The sequence below is a fragment of the Engystomops pustulosus genome, unplaced genomic scaffold, assembly GCF_040894005.1.
Source record: "Engystomops pustulosus unplaced genomic scaffold, aEngPut4.maternal MAT_SCAFFOLD_118, whole genome shotgun sequence".
Classification (NCBI taxonomy): Eukaryota; Metazoa; Chordata; class Amphibia; order Anura; family Leptodactylidae; genus Engystomops; species Engystomops pustulosus.
Window position 1 is genome coordinate 109,226 of NW_027284999.1, and position 14,773 is coordinate 123,998.

Genomic DNA, 14,773 nt, shown 5'->3' on the forward strand with positions numbered 1-14,773 from the left:
ATGGAGTGATAGGAGGAGTTATATGGCGTGATAGGAGGAGTTATATAGGGAAATAGGAGGAGTTATATGTAGTAATAGGCGGAGTTATATGGAGTGATAGGTGGAGTTATATGGAATAATAGGAGGAGTTATATGGAGTAATAGGAGGAGTTATATGGAGTAATAGGAGGAGTTAAATGGACTGATAGGAGTAGTTATATGGAGTTATAGGAGGAGTTATATGGAGTGATAGGAGGAGTTATATGGAATGACAGGAGGAGTTATATGGTGTAATAGGAGGAGTTATATGGAGTAACAGGATGAGTTATATGGAGTGATAGGAGGAGTTATATGGAGTGATAAGAGGAGTTCTATGGAGTGATAGGAGGAGTTATATGGAGTTATAGGAGGAGTTATATGGAGTGATAGGAGGAGTTATATGGAATGACAGGAGGAGTTATATGGTGTAATAGGAGGAGTTATATGGAGTAACAGGATGAGTTATATGGAGTGATAGGAGGAGTTATATGGAGTGATAAGAGGAGTTCTATGGAGTGATAGGAGGAGTTATATGGAGTGAAAGGAGGAGTTATATGGAGTGAAAGGAGGAGTTATATGGAGTGATAGGAGGAGTTATATGGAGTGATAGGAGGAGTTATATGGAGTGATAGGAGGAGTTATATAGGGAAATAGGAGGAGTTATATGTAGTAATAGGCGGAGTTATATGGAGTTATAGGAGGAGTTATATGGAGTTATAGGAGGAGTTATATGGAATGACAGGAGGAGTTATATGGTGTAATAGGAGGAGTTATATGGAGTAACAGGATGAGTTATATGGAGTAATAGGAGGAGTTATATGGAGTGATAGGAGGAGTTATATGGAGTGATAGGAGGAGTTATATGGAGTGATAGGAGGAGTTATATGGAATAATAGGAGGAGTTATATAGGGTAATAGGAGGAGTTATATGGAGTAATAGGAGGAGTTATATGGAGTGATAGGAGGAGTTATATGGAATAATAGGAGGAGTTATATGGAGTGATAGGAGGAGTTATATGGAGTAATAGGAGGAGTTATATGGAGTGATAGGAGGAGTTATATGGAGTGATAGGAGGAGTTATATGGAGTGATACGAGGAGTTATACGGAGTAATAGGAGGGGTTATATTTAGTTATGGGAGGAGTTGTGTGGAGTAATAGGAGGAGTTATATGGTGTAATAGGAGGAGTTATATTTAGTTATGGGAGGAGCAGGGTGGTTTAATAAGAGGAGTTATATGGAGTAACAGGAGGAGTTATATGGAGTAATAGGGGGAGTTATATGGAGTAATAGGAGGAGTTATATGAAGTAATAGGAGGAGTTATATGGAGTAAAAGGAGGAGTTATATGTAGTAATAGGAGGAGTTATACGGTGTAATAGGAGGAGTTATATGGAGTAATAGGAGGAGTTATACGGTGTAATAGGAGGGGTTATATTTAGTTATGGGAGGAGCAGGGTGGTTTAATAAGAGGAGTTATATGGAGTAAAAGGAGGAGTTATATGGAGTGATAGGAGGAGTTATATGGAGTGATAGGAGGAGTTATATGGAGTAATAGGGGGAGTTATATGGAGTAATAGGAGGAGTTATATGGAGTGATAGGGGGAGTTATATGGAGTAATAGGAGGAGTTATATGGAGTAATAGGGGGAGTTATATGGAGTAATAGGAGGAGTTATATCGAGTAAAAGGAGGAGTTATATAGGGTAATAGGAGGAGTTATATGGAGTAATAGGGGGAGTTATATGGAGTATTAGGGGGAGTTATATGGAGTAATAGGGGTAGTTATATGGAGTAATAGGGGTAGTTATATGGAGTAATAGGAGGAGTTATATCGAGTAAAAGGAGGAGTTATATAGGGTAATAGGAGGAGTTATATGGAGTAATTGGAGGAGTTATATTTAGTTACGGGAGGAGCAGGGTGGTTTAATAAGAGGAGTTATATGGAGTAAAAGGAGGAGTTATATGGAGTGATAGGAGGAGTTATATGAAGTGATAGGAGGAGTTATATGGAGTGATAGGAGGAGTTATATGGAGTGATAGAAGGAGTTATATGGAGTGATAGGAGGAGTTATATGGAGTGATAGGAGGAGTTATATGAAGTGATAGGAGGAGTTATATGGAGTGATAGGAGGAGTTATATGGAGTAATAGGGGGAGTTATATGGAGTAATAGGAGGAGTTATATGGAGTAATAGGGGGAGTTATATGGAGTAATAGGGGGAGTTATATGTAGTAATAGGAGGAGTTATACGGTGTAATAGGAGGAGTTATATGGAGTGATAGGAGGAGTTATATGAAGTGATAGGAGGAGTTATATGGAGTAATAGGGGGAGTTATATGAAGTGATAGGAGGAGTTATATGGAGTAATAGGGGGAGTTATATGGAGTAATAGGGGGAGTTATATGGAGTAAAAGGAGGAGTTATATGGAGTGATAGGAGGAGTTATATGGAGTAAAAGGAGGAGTTATATGGAGTGATAGGAGGAGTTGTGTGGAGTAATAGGAGGAGTTATATGGAGTGATAGGAGGAGTTATATGGAGTGATAGGAGGAGTCATATGGAGTGATAGGAGGAGTTATATGGAGTAATTGGAGGGGATATATTTAGTTATGGGAGGAGTTGTGTGGAGTAATAGGAGGAGCTATATACAGTGATATATGATGGCGGCTGTTGGGTCACACACTCACATCGGTCACATTGACCACTCCTATCTGTGGTCGGAACAGGTCGATGTGGAAGGTCTTCTCCCAGTAGGTCACCATCTGTGCAGAGAAGAATGCCGGTTATCGATGATAGCAGCTCCCCCGCATTTATCCTTTATTCCTCTGCTCTGAAGAGTTTTACACTTAAATAAAATTTATTGATTCTGCACCACAAAGACACAAGAAGAAAGAGGGTGGAAGAGGAGGAGGACAGAGGAGTCTGGAGAAGGAGGAGGAGGACAGAGGAGTCTGGAGAAGGAGGAGGAGGACAGAGGAGTCTGGAGAAGGAGGAGGACAGAGGAGTCTGGAGAAGGAGGAGGAGGACAGAGGAGTCTGGAGAAGGAGGAGGAGGACAGAGGAGTCTGGAGAAGGAGGAGGACAGAGGAGTCTGGAGGAGGAGGAGGAGGACAGAGGAGTCTGGAGGAGGACAGAGGAGTCTGGAAGAGGAGGAGGACAGAGGAGTCTGGAGAAGGAGGAGGACAGAGGAGTCTGGAGAAGGAGGAGGAGGACAGAGGAGTCTGGAGAAGGAGGAGGACAGAGGAGTCTGGAGGAGGAGGAGGAGGACAGAGGAGTCTGGAAGAGGAGGAGGGCAGAGGGATCTGGTGGTGGAGGAGGACAGAGGAGTCTTGAGAGGGAGGAGGACACATGGTGGGCTGGAGGCGGAGGACTGATGAGTCTGGGTGAGGAGGAGGACAGAGGAGTCTGGAGGAGGACAGAGAAGTCTGGGTGAGGAGGAGGACAGAGGAGTCTGGAGGAGGAGGAGGACAGAGGAGTCTGGAGGAGGAGGAGGACAGAGGGGTCTGGAGGAGGAGGAGGACAGAGGAGTCTGGAGGAGGAGGAGGAAAGAGGAGTCTGGAGGAAGAGGACAGAGGAGTCTGGAGGAGGAGGAGGACAGAGGAGTCTGGAGGAGGAGGACAGAGGAGTCTGGAGGAGGAGGACAGAGGAGTCTGGAGGAGGACAGAGGAGTCTGGAGGAGGAGGAGGACAGAGGGGTCTGGAGGAGGAGGAGGACAGAGAAGTCTGGAGGAGGAGGAGGACAGAGGGGTCTGGAGGAGGAGGAGGAGAGAGGAGTCTGGAGGAGGAGGAGGACAGAGGAGTCTGGAGGAGGAGGAGGACAGAGGGGTCTGGAGGAGGAGGAGGACAGAGGGGTCTGGAGGAGGAGGAGGACAGAGTAGTCTGGAGGAGGAGGAGGACAGAGGGGTCTGGAGGAGGAGGAGGACAGAGGAGACTGGAGGAGGAGGAGGAGAGAGGAGTCTGGAGGAGGAGGAGGAGGACAGAGGAGACTGGGGGAGGAGGAGGAGGACAGAGGAGTCTGGGGGAGGAGGAGGACAGATGAGTCTGGAGGAGGAGGAGGACAGAGGAGACTGGAGGAGGAGGAGGAGAGAGGAGTCTGGAGGAGGACAGAGGAGTCTGGAGGAGGAGGAGGACAGAGGAGACTGGAGGAGGAGGAGGACAGAGGAGTCTGGAGGAGGAGGAGGACAGAGGAGTCTGGAGGAGGAGGAGGAGGACAGAGGAGTCTGGAGGAGGAGGAGCACAGAGGAGTCTGGAGGAGGAGGACAGAGGAGTCTGGAGGAGGAGGAGGACAGAGGAGTCTGGAGGAGGAGGACAGAGGAGTCTGGAGGAGGAGGAGGACAGAGGAGTCTGGAGGAGGAGGAGGACAGAGGAGTCCGGAGGAGGAGGAGGACAGAGGAGTCTGGAGAAGGAGGACAGAGGAGTCTGGAGGAGGAGGAGGAGAGAGGGGTCTGGAGGAGGAGGAGGACAGAGGAGTCTGGAGGAGGAGGACAGAGGGGTCTGGAGGAGGAGGAGAACAGAGGGGTCTGGAGGAGGAGGAGGACAGAGGAGTCTGGAGGAGGAGGACAGAGGGGTCTGGAGGAGGAGGAGAACAGAGGGGTCTGGAGGAGGAGGAGGACAGAGGGGTCTGGAGGAGGAGGAGGACAGAGGGGTCTGGAGGAGGAGGAGGACAGAGGGGTCTGGAGTCGGAGGAGGACAGAGGAGTCTGGAGGAGGAGGAGGACAGAGGAGTTTGGAGGAGGACAGAGGAGTCTGGAGGAGGAGGAGGACAGAGGAGTCAGGAGGAGGACAGAGGAGTCTGGAGGAGGAGGAGGACAGAGGAGTCTGGAGGAGGAGGAGGACAGAGGAGTCTGGAGGAGAAGGAGGACAGAGGAGTCTGGAGGAGGAGGAGGAGAGAGGGGTCTGGAGGAGGACAGAGGAGTCTGGAGGAGGAGGACAGAGGGGTCTGGAGGAGGAGGAGGACAGAGGAGTCTGGAGGAGGAGGACAGAGGGGTCTGGAGGAGGAGGAGGACAGAGGGGTCTGGAGGAGGAGGAGAACAGAGGGGTCTGGAGGAGGAGGAGGACAGAGGGGTCTGGAGTCGGAGGAGGACAGAGGAGTCTGGAGGAGGAGGAGGACAGAGGAGTCTGGAGGAGGACAGAGGAGTCTGGAGGAGGAGGAGGACAGAGGAGTCTGGAGGAGGAGGAGGACAGAGGAGTCTGGATGAGGAGGAGGAGGACCGAGGAGTCTGGAGGAGGAGGAGGAGGACAGGTCTTGGATTCTCCTGTCCTCTCTCTACCATGTCCTGATAAAACAATCATGTCACCAGAGGGAAGTCATCGGGGTCGATCCAGATGATGCTCAGCTCCGGGTTCTCCGTGTTCTCTCTGGCCACTTCCTTCAGGATTTGGACAAATTCATAACCATCTGAAACAGCAGAAGAGATGAGGTCAGAGGAGACAGGACCACCCTGATAATGGATCACCCCCTCACCCTGATAATGTATCACCCCCTCACCCTGATAATGTATCACCCCCTCCCCCTGATAATGTATCTCCCCCTCACCCTGATAATGTATCTCCCCCTCACCCTGATAATGTATCACCCCCTCACCCTGATAATGTATCACCCCCTCACCCTGATAATGTATCTCCCCCTCACCCTGATAATGTATCACCCCCTCACCCTGATAATGTATCACCCCCTCACCCTGATAATGTATCTCCCCCTCACCCTGATAATGTATCACCCCCTCACCCTGATAATGTATCACCCCCTCACCCTGATAATGTATCACCCCCTCACCCTGATAATGTATCACCCCTCACCCTGATAATGTATCACCCCCTCACCCTGATAATGTATCACCCCCTCACCCTGATAATGTATCACCCCTCACCCTGATAATGTATCACCCCCTCACCCTGATAATGTATCACCCCCTCACCCTGATAATGTATCACCCCCTCACCCTGATAATGTATCACCCCCTCACCCTGATAATGTATCTCCCCCTCACCCTGATAATGTATCTCCCCCTCACCCTGATAATGTATCACCCCCTCCCCCTGATAATGTATCACCCCCTCACCCTGATAATGTATCTCCCCCTCACCCTGATAATGTATCTCCCCCTCACCCTGATAATGTATCACCCCCTCACCCTGATAATGTATCACCCCCTCACCCTGATAATGTATCTCCCCCTCACCCTGATAATGTATCACCCCCTCACCCTGATAATGTATCTCCCCCTCACCCTGATAATGTATCTCCCCCTCACCCTGATAATGTATCACCCCCTCACCCTGATAATATATCACCCCCTCACCCTGATAATATATCACCCCCTCACCCTGATAGTGTATCACCCCCTCACCCTGATAATGTATCACCCCCTCACCCTGATAATGTATCACCCCCTCACCCTGATAATGTATCACCCCCTCACCCTGATAATGTATCACCCCCTCACCCTGATAATGTATCACCCCCTCACCCTGATAATGTATCACCCCCTCACCCTGATAATGTATCACCCCCTCACCCTGATAATGTATCACCCCCGCACCCTGATAATATATCACCCCCTCACCCTGATAGTGTATCACCCCCTCACCCTGATAATGTATCACCCCCTCACCCTGATAATGTATCACCCCCTCACCCTGATAATGTATCACCCCCTCACCCTGATAATGTATCACCCCCTCACCCTGATAATGTATCACCCCCTCACCCTGATAATGTATCACCCCCTCACCCTGATAATGTATCACCCCCTCACCCTGATAATGTATCACCCCCTCACCCTGATAATGTATCACCCCCTCACCCTGATAATGTATCTCCCCCTCACCCTGATAATGTATCACCCCCTCACCCTGATAATGTATCACCCCCTCACCCTGATAATGTATCACCCCCTCACCCTGATAATGTATCACCCCCTCACCCTGATAATGTATCACCCCCTCACCCTGATAATGTATCACCCCCTCACCCTGATAATGTATCACCCCCTCACCCTGATAATGTATCTCCCCCTCACCCTGATAATGTATCTCCCCCTCACCCTGATAATGTATCACCCCCTCACCCTGATAATGTATCACCCCCTCACCCTGATAATGTATCTCCCCCTCACCCTGATAATGTATCACCCCCTCACCCTGATAATGTATCACCCCCTCACCCTGATAATGTATCACCCCCTCACCCTGATAATGTATCACCCCCTCACCCTGATAATGGATCTCCCCCTCACCCTGATAATGGATCTCCCCCTCACCCTGATAATGTATCACCTCCTCACCCTGATAATGTATCACCCCCTCACCCTGATAATGTATCACCCCCGCACCCTGATAATGTATCTCCCCCTCACCCTGATAATGTATCTCCCCCTCACCCTGATAATGGATCACCCCCTCACCCTGATAATGGATCTCCCCCTCACCCTGATAATATATCACCCCCTCACCCTGATAATGTATCTCCCCCTCACCCTGATAATGTATCACCCCCTCACCCTGATAATGTATCACCCCCTCACCCTGATAATGTATCACCCCCTCACCCTGATAATGTATCTCCCCCTCACCCTGATAATGTATCACCCCCTCACCCTGATAATGTATCTCCCCCTCACCCTGATAATGTATCTCCCCCTCACCCTGATAATGTATCACCCCCTCACCCTGATAATGTATCTCCCCCTCACCCTGATAATGGATCTCCCCCTCACCCTGATAATGTATCTCCCCCTCACCCTGATAGTGTATCTCCCCCTCACCCTGATAATGTATCTCCCCCTCACCCTGATAATGTATCACCCCCTCACCCTGATAATGGATCTCCCCCTCACCCTGATAATGGATCTCCCCCTCACCCTGATAATGTATCACCCCCTCACCCTGATAATGTATCTCCCCCTCACCCTGATAATGGATCTCCCCCTCACCCTGATAATGTATCACCCCCTCACCCTGATAATGTATCACCCCCTCACCCTGATAATGTATCACCCCCTCACCCTGATAATGTATCACCCCCTCACCCTGATAATGTATCTCCCCCTCACCCTGATAATGTATCTCCCCCTCACCCTGATAATGGATCTCCCCCTCACCCTGATAATGTATCACCCCCTCACCCTGATAATGTATCACCCCCTCACCCTGATAATGTATCACCCCCTCACCCTGATAATGTATCACCCCCTCACCCTGATAATGTATCACCCCCTCACCCTGATAATGTATCACCCCCTCACCCTGATAATGTATCACCCCCTCACCCTGATAATGTATCACCCCCTCACCCTGATAATGTATCTCCCCCTCACCCTGATAATGTATCTCCCCCTCACCGTCGCTTTCACCTTCATCATCGTCTATAATCGCCCTATCATAACCCTCATCATCCCCTGGTTGGCTTACATATGTACCATCATCACCAACACTACAGCCACCATTATTGTGGGGTCCCTACTAAGTCTTTCGGGGTACCCCATGTGGTGTTGGAGGAGGGGGCTGATCTGGTGCACTACCCCCTGCTGGCTATTGTTAGCGCTGCATCTTACTATTGTCAGAACTTGAGAATTGTTCTGCATGGGATCAGACTCGGACTTCTGTGCTGGAAAACCACACCCACAGCTGCCTGATTGACAGCTCCCTTTATGATCCTTTCTAGGGAAAGCTGGGTGTGTGTTCTGAAATCGAATTGCCAGCGTCAGTGGTTTGAGTGATGGGCGGCTGAACCAGTCAGTGCTGGGGGCGGTGTCCATTACTGCCTTATATTCTGCCCCGTTCCTTCCGAGGCTGCTGGTTATACAGTCTGATCTCTCTGTGTCATGACTTCTGCTTTGTCTCCCGACCATTCTATTGGCTGTATGATTATGTACCTTTGCCGCCATCTTGGTTTTGTCCGTCCCACTCTCCTTGTGTGTCTGTAACCCTCAGAGCCGGTGCTTCCCCGCTCTCCCTGTCTCTGACGTGTCTTGGTTTTCTGTGTACCGGTGAGAACACTGGGCTATCTCGGGAAGTTAGAGTTCTCCTTAGGGAGACTGGCAATGAAGGCCACCATGGAGGCGCGTGAAGTCTTATAGCCATGGATCTTCCACTATCGGGATTCTGGGAAAATATGCCGGTGCTGGGAAAAGTTTTCCAAGATGGGATAAAGAAAACCACGCCTCTTTGAGCTCCTTGTAAGGCAGCTCCCTTGACATCAAGTAGGATCTACAAGAAGCCGTATGACACCACTGGTCTACCTCAGTATCCTGACACCTGTCCGCTCTTCCCTGTCACCTTGTAGGTTCCTGATAGCAGGTTCACCCTTGTCAGGGCGCGTAACTGCTACAAGTAGGACCTTAGCCCTCAGGGACGTCACAGGGTCAGTTCGCCACCACTTCTGACTCCTAGCGCCAAGCCTGGTGGTGGTTGCGCTGTTGCTGGACAGGTTCCTCACATCTATAATGTTTAATTATTGTGGGGGTCCTGGACAATAAGGAGGGTTCCTGAGGGATGAGGGGCAGGTATATGGTGAACTGTTTGAGGTAATTGGGCATGAAGAATTTTCCCGCTCTTTGTTGTCACCGGGGCTGAAGTCTGCCCGGTGATGTCAGAGCCAATGGGAGGCTGTCACTGGGGGATCTCTTCTTCTGCCCATTTATAAAAGGAGAACCCAAGATGAGTGAAAAGTAGTCCCCGTGAGTTTGGGGTGCAGAGTGTGTTATGGATTTAGGGGATAAACTGTCATAGGAAAGGAAGGGGGAAATTTTATACCAAGTGTCTGAGACCCAAAGAGCAACATACAGACCACAGGTACTACCAGACACATCCTGTATACAGCCAGTACTACCTCAGCCCGGCTACTACCAGACACATCCTGTATACAGCCAGTACTACCTCAGCCCGGCTACTACCAGACACATCCTGTATACAGCCAGTACTACCTCAGCCCGGCTACTACCAGACACATCCTGTATACAGTCAGTACTACCTCAGCCCAGCTACTACCAGACACATCCTGTATACAGCCAGTACTACCTCAGCCCAGCTACTACCAGACACATCCTGTATACAGCCAGTACTACCTCAGCCCAGCTACTACCAGACACATCCTGTATACAGCCAGTACTACCTCAGCCCGCCTACTACCAGACACATCCAGTATACAGCCAGTACTACCTCAGCCCGGCTACTACCAGACACATCCTGTATACAGCCAGTACTACCTCAGCCCAGCTACTACCAGACACATCCTGTATACAGCCAGTACTACCTCAGCCCGGCTACTACCAGACACATCCTGTATACAGCCAGTACTACCTCAGCCCTGCTACTACCAGACACATCCTGTATACAGCCAGTACTACCTCAGCCCAGCTACTACCAGACACATCCTGTATACAGCCAGTACTACCTCAGCCCAGCTACTACCAGACACATCCTGTATACAGCCAGTACTACCTCAGCCCTGCTACTACCAGACACATCCTGTATACAGCCAGTACTACCTCAGCCCGGCTACTACCAGACACATCCTGTATACAGCCAGTACTACCTCAGCCCGGCTACTACCAGACACATCCTGTATACAGCCAGTACTACCTCAGCCCAGCTACTACCAGACACATCCTGTATACAGCCAGTACTACCTCAGCCCAGCAACTACCAGACACATCCTGTATACAGCCAGTACTACCTCAGCCCGGCTACTACCAGACACATCCTGTATACAGCCAGTACTACCTCAGCCTGGCTACTACCAGACACATCCTGTATACAGCCAGTACTACCTCAGCCCAACTACTACCAGACACATCCTGTATACAGCCAGTACTACCTCAGCCCAGCTACTACCAGACACATCCTGTATACAGCCAGTACTACCTCAGCCCGGCTACTACCAGACACATCCAGTATACAGTCAGTACTACCTCAGCCCAGCTACTACCAGACACATCCTGTATACAGCCAGTACTACCTCAGCCCGGCTACTACCAGACACACCCTGTATACAGCCAGTACTACCAGACACACCCTGTATACAGCCAGTACTACCTCAGCCCGGCTACTACCAGACACATCCTGTATACAGTCAGTACTACCTCAGCCCAGCTACTACCAGACACATCCTGTATACAGCCAGTACTACCTCAGCCCAGCTACTACCAGACACATCCTGTATACAGCCAGTACTACCTCAGCCCAGCTACTACCAGACACATCCTGTATACAGCCAGTACTACCTCAGCCCAGCAACTACCAGACACATCCTGTATACAGCCAGTACTACCTCAGCCCGGCTACTACCAGACACATCCTGTATACAGTCAGTACTACCTCAGCCCAGCTACTACCAGACACATCCTGTATACAGCCAGTACTACCTCAGCCCAGCTACTACCAGACACATCCTGTATACAGCCAGTACTACCTCAGCCCAGCTACTACCAGACACATCCTGTATACAGCCAGTACTACCTCAGCCCAGCAACTACCAGACACATCCTGTATACAGCCAGTACTACCTCAGCCCGGCTACTACCAGACACATCCTGTATACAGCCAGTACTACCTCAGCCCAGCTACTACCAGACACATCCTGTATACAGCCAGTACTACCTCAGCCTGGCTACTACCAGACACATCCTGTATACAGCCAGTACTACCTCAGCCCGGCTACTACCAGACACATCCTGTATACAGCCAGTACTACCTCAGCCCAGCTACTACCAGACACATCCTGTATACAGCCAGTACTACCTCAGCCCAGCTACTACCAGACACATCCTGTATACAGCCAGTACTACCTCAGCCCGGCTACTACCAGACACATCCTATATACAGCCAGTACTACCTCAGCCCAGCTACTACCAGACACATCCTGTATACAGCCAGTACTACCTCAGCCCGGCTACTACCAGACACATCCTGTATACAGCCAGTACTACCTCAGCCCGGCTACTACCAGACACATCCTGTATACAGCCAGTACTACCTCAGCCCAGCTACTACCAGACACATCCTGTATACAGCCAGAGCTACCTCAGCCCAGCTACTACCAGACACATCCTATATACAGCCAGTACTACCTCAGCCCAGCTACTACCAGACACATCCTGTATACAGCCAGTACTACCTCAGCCCTGCTACTACCAGACACATCCTGTATACAGCCAGTACTACCTCAGCCCAGCTATTACCAGACACATCCTGTATACAGCCAGTACTACCTCAGCCCAGCTACTACCAGACACATCCTGTATACAGCCAGTACTACCTCAGCCCGGCTACTACCAGACACATCCTGTATACAGCCAGTACTACCTCAGCCCAGCTACTACCAGACACATCCTGTATACAGCCAGTACTACCTCAGCCCAGCTACTACCAGACACATCCTGTATACAGCCAGTACTACCAGACACATCCTGTATACAGCCAGTACTACCTCAGCCCAGCTACTACCAGACACATCCTGTATACAGCCAGTACTACCTCAGCCCAGCTACTACCAGACACATCCTGTATACAGCCAGTACTACCTCAGCCCAGCTACTACCAGACACATCCTGTATACAGCCAGTACTACCTCAGCCCAGCTACTACCAGACACATCCTGTATACAGCCAGTACTACCAGACACATCCTGTATACAGCCAGTACTACCAGACACATCCTGTATACAGCCAGTACTACCTCAGCCCGGCTACTACCAGACACACCCTGTATACAGCCAGTACTACCTCAGCCCGGCTACTAACAGACACATCCTGTATACAGCCAGTACTACCTCAGCCCAGCTACTACCAGACACATCCTGTATACAGCCAGTACTACCTCAGCCCAGCTACTACCAGACACATCCTGTATACAGCCAGTACTACCTCAGCCCGGCTACTACCAGACACATCCTGTATACAGCCAGTACTACCTCAGCCCGGCTACTACCAGACACATCCTGTATACAGCCAGTACCAGCTCAGCCCAGGTACTACCAGACACATCCTATATACAGCCAGTACTACCTCAGCCCAGCTACTACCAGACACATCCTATATACAGCCAGTACTACCTCAGCCCACCTACTACCAGACACATCCTGTATACAGCCAGTACTACCTCAGCCCAGCTACTACCAGACACATCCTGTATACAGCCAGTACTACCTCAGCCCAGCTACTACCAGACACATCCTGTATACAGCCAGTACTACCTCAGCCCGGCTACTACCAGACACACCCTGTATACAGCCAGTACTACCTCAGCCCGGCTACTACCAGACACATCCTGAATACAGCCAGTACTACCTCAGCCCGGCTACTACCAGACACATCCTGTATACAGCCAGTACTACCTCAGCCCGGCTACTACCAGACACATCCTGTATACAGCCAGTACTACCTCAGCCCAGCTACTACCAGACACATCCTGTATATAGCCAGTACTACCTCAGCCCGGCTACTACCAGACACATCCTGTATACAGCCAGTACTACCTCAGCCCGGCTACTACCAGACACATCCTGTATACAGCCAGTACTACCTCAGCCCGGCTACTACCAGAGACATCCTGTATACAGCCAGTACTACCTCAGCCCGGCTACTATCAGACACATCCTGTATACAGCCGGTACTACCTCAGCCCAGCTACTACCAGACACATCCTGTATACAGCCAGTACTACCTCAGCCCAGCTACTACCAGACACATCCTGTATACAGCCAGTACTACCTCAGCCCAGCTACTACCAGACACATCCTGTATACAGCCAGTACTACCTCAGCCCTGCTACTACCAGACACATCCTATATACAGCCAGTACTACCTCAGCCCAGCTACTACCAGACACATCCTGTATACAGCCAGTACTACCTCAGCCCAGCTACTACCAGACACATCCTGTATACAGCCAGTACTACCTCAGCCCAGCTACTACCAGACACATCCTGTATACAGCCAGTACTACCTCAGCCCGGCTACTACCAGACACATCCTGTATACAGCCAGTACTACTTCAGCCCAGCTACTACCAGACACATCCTGTATACAGCCAGTACTACCTCAGCCCGGCTACTACCAGACACATCCTGTATACAGCCAGTACTACCTCAGCCCGGCTACTACCAGACACATCCTGTATACAGCCAGTACTACCTCAGCCCAGCTACTACCAGACACATCCTGTATACAGCCAGTACTACCTCAGCCCAGCTACTACCAGACACATCCTGTATACAGCCAGTACTACCTCAGCCCAGCTACTACCAGACACATCCTGTATACAGCCAGTACTACCTCAGCCCAGCTACTACCAGACACATCCTGAATACAGCCAGTACTACCTCAGCCCGGCTACTACCAGACACATCCTGTATACAGCCAGTACTACCTCAGCCCTGCTACTACCAGACACATCCTGTATACAGCCAGTACTACCAGACACATCCTGTATACAGCCAGTACTACCAGACACATCCTGTATACAGCCAGTACTACCTCAGCCCGGCTACTACCAGACACATCCTGAATACAGCCAGTACTACCTCAGCCCGGCTACTACCAGACACATCCTGTATACAGCCAGTACTACCTCAGCCCGGCTACTACCAGACACATCCTGTATACAGCCAGTACTACCTCAGCCCGGCTACTACCAGACACATCCTGTATACAGCCAGTACCAGCTCAGTCCAGGTACTACCAGACACATCCTATATACAGCCAGTACTACCTCAGCCCAGCTACTACCAGACACATCCTGTATACAGCCAGTACTAC

General features: G+C 50.3%; 1 protein-coding gene across 2 annotated transcripts in view; it reads right to left on the reverse strand.

Moving 5' to 3' along the window:
* The window catches only part of LOC140107124 (calsequestrin-2-like), a 78,369-nt gene that overhangs the window by 854 nt on the left and 62,742 nt on the right, over window positions 1–14,773 (reverse strand). For both annotated transcript variants that reach the window (XM_072131673.1, XM_072131672.1), the window contains exons 9-10: window positions 5,312–5,412; window positions 2,705–2,779 (exon numbers count right to left, since the gene is read on the reverse strand). In XM_072131673.1, the coding sequence (XP_071987774.1) occupies window positions 2,705–2,779; window positions 5,312–5,412 (176 nt within the window). The remainder of the gene's footprint in view (window positions 1–2,704; window positions 2,780–5,311; window positions 5,413–14,773) is intronic.